The sequence below is a fragment of the Macrobrachium rosenbergii genome, chromosome 11, assembly GCF_040412425.1.
Source record: "Macrobrachium rosenbergii isolate ZJJX-2024 chromosome 11, ASM4041242v1, whole genome shotgun sequence".
Lineage (NCBI taxonomy): Eukaryota > Metazoa > Arthropoda > Malacostraca > Decapoda > Palaemonidae > Macrobrachium > Macrobrachium rosenbergii.
This window is the reverse complement of record NC_089751.1, coordinates 15,194,635-15,202,134: the sequence shown is the minus strand read 5'-3', so window position 1 is coordinate 15,202,134 and position 7,500 is coordinate 15,194,635. Positions and strand designations below refer to the sequence as shown.

Here is a 7,500-nt window from a genome sequence, read left to right as displayed (position 1 = left end):
TTAAATAGTTCCCAGTTGAGAAAACCAAATCCTTAAAAATTTCTTTGTTTTCTTCCAGAATCATTCTGTGAATGACTCTACTGTCCTGGTATCCGTGCTCAGCAATCACTAGCTAAACTTTCACCACCTCACGTAAGCATAACTTCGATGTAACATACCGTTGTTTTATCACAAGCTTGAATTTCCATTAATAGTTGTTTTTTGTTCTTTGTTTACTCGAGAAAATGCAAAGATTAGGGTTGTCTGAATTCTTCGTAATTGAACCTGCGCTCATTCAGTTTGACTTCTATACATTTTCATGTTGGGCATCACTGTTAAATTCAGCAGCGAAATATCAACTTAATTCTTCACACACTCCTTACCGTGCTTCCTCTACCCCCTGCTGCATACCCCGAGCAGCCTCTTACCTGCCGTCTCAGAAACTATTTCCATATACTCTCCATGACCATGACTTCTCGTTTGCTACATAGGCTAGTTCTGGGTGCGAGTTTTACAGCTTTGTTAGATATTAGTCTCCTTTGGTCTAAAATTCCACTGGGCGAGAATTTTAGCTCTTGTCACCAGTTTTGTGCGTTTATTTGGGGAATTTCCTAAAAAAATGTTAAAGATAATTTTTCTTTTACTTATATGAAGTATTCATTACAATCTTATTCTCCTAGAGATAAGCCTTTGTGCCTTATAGGTTGCATTAAAAAGGACCAGTAAATTGTGTACCAATTGACACTTGATAGCCATTATACTGATAATCTATTGTTTATGAAGAATACAGGAACGATCCATTGAGCCTTGTGCATTCCAGAAGAAAACCAGGTAATTCCTGGAAAATTTTAATACTTAAAATCTCAAAACACTGATCGTGAAGAGATTACATTCCGAGCAACTGAAACAGGAAAACGAGAAACATTACTCTTGGCTTTTCACCTCAAATTCCACAAGAACGTTTCCTATTCAGCTCAGTCTTGTTAGAACTACAAACAACCATTGTGCTATTTTCAAAGAGTTTCTTAGCGTTCAAAGGTTTAAACGCAGGAAGAAAGAGGGCAGAAAGTCTCTAATCAACTCCAGCACAATACAATACTTATGAAAAAGTTTTACACCTTTATTGAATGCGACAGCGACGTACAATGAATCCTAGAAGGTCAAATCTTCATACAAAAGGCCCACTTATAACTCGGCTCTACCTGTATCTAATTTATGAGGACAATACACCTATTTATTTCCCACAGGTTACACACACACACACACACACACACACACACACACACACACACACACACACACACACACACACACACACACAGCTAATCGTGTGCGCTTACTGGTGTAAAGAATGATACCCAAATAGAATACAGAAAGAGGGGGTGGTGGAATAGACATATCCTTGTATGTCCCTGCAATAAAGGGAACGAACGAAAGGAAAAAGATTTCTATATGCGCTTATCCTGAATTGAAAGGAAACAGGAGAAAAATGAAAAGTTCGGTAACTGTATATGATTGAAAAGTAAGAGAGAGAGAGAGAGAGAGAGAGAGAGAGAGAGAGAGAGAGAGAGAGGACAAAAAACTACCAAACGGAGTCACACAGAAACAGAGAGAGAGAGAGCGAGAGAGGACAAAAAGCTACCAAACAGAGTCACACACAAACACAGAGAGAGAGAGAGAGCGAGAGAGGACAAAAAGCTACCAAACAGAGTCACACAGAAACACAGAGAGAGAGAGAGAGCGAGAGAGGACAAAAAGCTACCAAACAGAGTCACACAGAAACACAGAGAGAGAGAGAGAGAGAGAGCGAGAGAGGACAAAAAGCTACCAAACAGAGTCACACAGAAACACAGAGAGAGAGAGAGAGAGCGAGAGACGACAAAAAACTACCAAACGGAGTCACACACAAACAGAGAGAGAGAGAGAGAGAGAGAGAGAGAGAGAGAGAGAGAGAGAGAGAGAGAGGTGGGGGGGAGGACAAAAAGCTACCAAACGGAGTCACACAGAAACAAATTCAGTAGCAAGGATAGTACACGATCGATCGAGAGGGAGAGAGAAAGAGAGAGAAAAGAAGCAAACAACTTTTTCTAACAATTAAAACATACAAAGTGATGCAAAGAAAGGCAGAGAAGAACTCCTAAGCAACCAGTAGTGAAACCTATGGCATAACGAAAGAGAAAGAGAGTAACTTTAAATGAGGCGTGAGAGGTTATGTAGGGGAAGTGCTCATCAAGACAAATTAATCACAGACCACAGTTATTTCTGTATTTCGCATCTCATCTCGCATCTCTTGTCGAAAGGACTACTTTTACACTATGTAACCGTGTTGAAACAGTAATTATCTTTGTTATTGTGAAAATCAGTGTATTGACATTATATTTATTATATATATATATATATATATATATATATATATATATATATATATATATATATATATAATATACATATATATAGAATATATATATTATATATATGTATATGTTACGGTCATTTTGAGAATTGGTCATTTGCAAACTGCCCGGTCATTTTGGAAAATGACCAAAATATCTGTCAGTATGCAAAATGCCCAAATAATTGTGGTCATTTTGGAAAATGACCAGAAGTTTGGTCATTTTGCAAAATGACTATTAGTATCGTTGGTCATTTTGTAAAGTTACCCCAATAGCTGCTGGTCATTATGCAAAAATAAACAAATAGTAACTTAAAATTGATTAGGAAAAGTCTAAGTATTAATAAAGGTGTGTGTTTTTTTTATTCAACATTAAAAACTTACATTACACATTACAAGTATATTAGAATATTGAAAGAACTAAAACTGAACTTGAAACACGCTCGAATTAGTATCCTAAGCAGATACAAATGTTTCGAAGTGTGTGTGCAAGTGTGTGTTTGTCTGAACAGGCAGTTAGTTCCTACTTAGGTTCGGCCGAGGACGGAAATATTCGTGCTCCTCTCATCACTTATTTGTTGGAAGTATATTGTACACTGAAAAGCTTCACAATGGAAAGTAAGAAAAGTCTTTTCCAAACAAAACTTCTAGAGTCTGAAGAAAACAAAGCTACAAATAGTTCAAGTTTATTTCTCCGGGAAGAATACGAACGAGTAATTAGTCGCCTGAATGAACTTAAACAATATAAGCCTACGAAGACTAAGCAGGATTATCGTTTGTTACAAAAATATGAAATACTGGAGGTCACAATTGAGGGTACCACCGTGCAAAAGTTGCAGAAGAAAGGAACTCAGCTGCGATTCGTTTGTGCTGAAGATGTGTTTGATGTACTTCTAGCTATTCATCGCATAATTGGCCACGGAGGAAGAACTAGTATGTGTAAGGCAACCAAAGAAAAATATGCAAACATTTCACGTGATCAGATAACGCTGTTCTTGCAGTATTGTGAGGAATGTCAGCTAAAGAAAAGTAGTGTGCGGAAGTGTGTGGTTGTCAAGCCAATCGTCTCGAACAGCATGAATTCTCGAGCTCAGGTTAGTAATGAAACAAACAAACATTATTATTCAATAAGTTATTGTAGGCATTTCCTAGCCTTCCAATCTAACTTAATGTAATAAATTATATGCATGACCCTACTACTACTACTACTACTACTACTACTACTAATAATAATAATAATAATAATAATAATAATAATAATAATAATAATAATTCTGCTGACAATAATAATTATGATGATGTATTTGCATTACTTATAATTTTGTCTTGTACTGTGTCTTTGCAGGTTGACTTGATTGATATGCAGAGTCAACCAGATGGGAAGTACCGTTTCATTTTCAATTACCAGGATCACTTGACCAAGATGATATGCCTTCGAGCCCTACAGACTAAGACTGCCGAGGAGGTAGCTTTTCACCTGGTTGACATTTTCTGTGATAAAGGAGCCCCTCATATTCTTCAGTCTGACAATGGGAGAGAATTTTCAAATAAGGTAATCAAGGAAGTTCTGGCTATGTGGCCAGAATGTAAGCTAGTTCATGGGAAACCAAGATATTCTCAATCACAGGGTTCCGTGGAACGAGCAAACAGAGATGTTGAAGCAATACTCGCTTGCTGGATGAAAGATAACAACACTACACAATGGTCAAATGGACTGCGCTTTGTTCAGTGGCAGAAAAACACGCGCTTCCATTCAGGAATTGGCAGGACACCTTATGAAGCCATGTACGGAGAAAAGGCTCATCTTGGTATTTCTGCTGTCAACATACCAGAAGAAATAATGGAAGGCATGGAGACAGAGGAGCAGCTTGCAGAAGCACTTTGTTTAGTTAATGAAGAAGATCAAAATGTAGAACAGGGGAGAAGTGCTGAAAGTTGTGCCAAAAATTGCAACTCGTGTGGTCAAAACATTCCATGTCATCCTTCTGGTCAGTATTGTTCAACTGTAAATGACAATGTTGATGATCCTGTGCTCTGTTGCCTATGCAATAGAAATCGTAGCATTCAGGCTGAACAAAGGGAATCGAAAATACAACAAGAGAAGCAAGCTAAAAAAATGAAGGATAAATCAGTACAGCGTTTCAAGCCAGCCCTTGCAGGGGACACTGTCATGGTTCCTATTCCACTTGTTGACCGTGGACGAGCGGAGTTTGCGAATGCAAAGGCAATTATAACTGAGACAATGGATGGCGGAACTTACAAACTAGGGACAAAACATGGTTTACTTAAACAGGTGTACAGTCGGAATCAGTTCACTTTATGTGCTGAAAAATTTATGTCACTCGAAGAGGTAATAAAGGATGGCGAAGTCAGTGTGCGAGAGGTAGCTATTGCAGACTGGATGGGACATGGCCAGGTAAGGGCATCAGTAAGTGTAGCTGCACCCAGTCATGTCGGAGCAGACGCTGTAATGTAAATGCTTCAAAAACGAAGTACTGTATTGTGCAACAGCAGATGTAAATGCAGCAACTCTTGTTCAAACAAGTCAGATAATGCTAATTTTGATAATTGTTGAAATAATTTTCAAGTTCAGTTTTAGTTCTTTCAATATTCTAACATACTTGTAATGTGTAATGTAAGTTTTTAATGTTGAATAAATGACCAGCAGCTATTGGGGTAACTTTACAAAATGACCAACGATACTAATAGTCATTTTGCAAAATGACCAAACTTCTGGTCATTTTTCAGTATTCTAATATACTTGTAATGTGTAATGTAAGTTTTTAATGTTGAATAAAAAAAACACACACCTTTATTAATACTTAGACTTTTCCTAATCAATTTTAAGTTACTATTTGTTTATTTTTGCATAATGACCAGCAGCTATTGGGGTAACTTTACAAAATGACCAACGATACTAATAGTCATTTTGCAAAATGACCAAACTTCTGGTCATTTTCCAAAATGACCACAATTATTTGGGCATTTTGCATACTGACAGATATTTTGGTCATTTTCCAAAATGACCGGGCAGTTTGCAAAATGACCAATTCCTCAAAATGACCGTAACATATATATATACATATATATATGACTGAAATATTTTCTGTTAAAACAGAATTCCATCTAATATAAGGAGCCCATAAAAACGCCAAAATGTCTCTCTTCAGGCAGGTAATGAATGAGAAGAGTTACAGAAAAGCGGTATTTATACCAAGAGATCCAGAGATCAGAAGTTATGTCACTCCAGTTGACAATTTCTCTTTAATCTTCTTAATCGCTGATTGGAGGAAGATTTTATCTATAATATCTGAGTCCCAAGCTCCTTTTGAGAGGTTAATCATATTTCTTTGTTTAATCAAAGCTGATTCTCCCATCTGGCTTTTGAACCGACAATTGCTGCTATAAATTATACATGACAAATTCCAGTTTATTGTGTGACTATGGTTATTTATGTGGTTAAAAATAGCTGAGCTGTGTTGCCCATACCTAACTAAATGTTTATGTTGTATTAATCTCTAGGGGAGTAATTTACCTGTAAAACCGATGTAAGATTGGTCACAGTTCAGGCAAGGGATTTTGTATACTCCTGTGTCTTTGGGGACTGGCTTTTGTTGGATGTTAATCAGGGATTTTACCTACCCCAATACCTTAGCCAAATCCCTGATTAACTTCCAACAAAAGTCAGAGATAGTTGGTCTCTGAAATATAGCATGAACTTGCCACATTTTGGTGTTTGTATGGGCTCCTTATATTATATATATATATATATATATATATATATATATATATATATATATATATATATATATATATATATATATATATATATATATATATATATATATATATATATATATATATATATATTATATGATGCCACTGACAATCACAATTATGTGGTAATCAGTGTGTACTGACATGCATGTTTGGTTACATTCTCAAGTAATGTATATTATTACCCAATACTACAGTACTGACAATCACAAAGACAGGCATATTATCACGAACACATATGGACGGTACGTTCTAAATAACAATAATAATCATTTGAAATAAATTATCTACTCACAGCGAAAGCAGGCTGGATAGGCCACTGAGTGATGCATCTGGCAGGTAGGTCAGGTGGTTCCCGGAGAGATTTCTATGAATTACAAAGAACAGTTTGAGACATTATTTTTAATTCTGACGACTACAGAAAAATATAGATTGCTTCAGACAGCGAGAGGAAAACATCGAATCAGATCATACAGAAGAGTAAAGTTACTCAGCACAAGGAGGCATTCTTTATTTACAATAAAAAATGCCATATAATTCAACATTGGTGTTTTAGATGTAGTTACCAGATGCAGAATTTCCCATTACGTTGATAATAATAATAATAATAATAATAATAATAATAATAATAATAATAATAATAATAATAATAATAATAATAATAGAAAATAACTTTAATTCTGCTTTAAGTTATTTCCATTAATATATGACTGTAAGAAAAATAGAAGCTTAGAGTGCTCCATACAGTGGTTTCATTATTATGCCATAGATATTAATTGTAATAAAAATAAAAAAATTGAGTAAACATTTCTCAACACCATTTTACATTAAATCTTGCTCCTGGGCGTGTGGATAAATGCATTTACACTTTGTATATATATATATATATATATATATATATATATATATATATATATATATATATATATATATATATATATATATATATATATATATATATATATATATATATATATATATATATATATATATATATATATATATATATATATATATATATATATATATATATATATATATATATATATATATATATATATATATATACATATATATATATATATATATATATATATATATATATATATTATATATATATATATATAAACATTAAGCTACAAATGTCGTTTAATATCCAATTCGTTCTACCTCGAAAATAATACCGAAGGGTATTATAATTAATATGTGGTTCGTCACTTTGCAGGGTCGAACTGTCAAAACAGTGAGATCCAGTGACGTTCAGTGACTCCCTAGACCACCCGGCTATCAAGAGAGGTATTAGTTGGTGCCGGCTCTGCTATACAAATCACCGTCGAACGCAGGCACCAAAC

General features: G+C 34.8%; 1 protein-coding gene across 1 annotated transcript in view; it reads right to left on the bottom strand.

The window, feature by feature from the left end:
• The window catches only part of LOC136843185 (G-protein coupled receptor GRL101-like), a 191,500-nt gene that overhangs the window by 42,770 nt on the left and 141,230 nt on the right, over window positions 1–7,500 (bottom strand). The window contains exon 20 of the mRNA XM_067111258.1: window positions 6,444–6,515. Within this exon, the coding sequence (XP_066967359.1) occupies window positions 6,444–6,515 (72 nt within the window). The remainder of the gene's footprint in view (window positions 1–6,443; window positions 6,516–7,500) is intronic.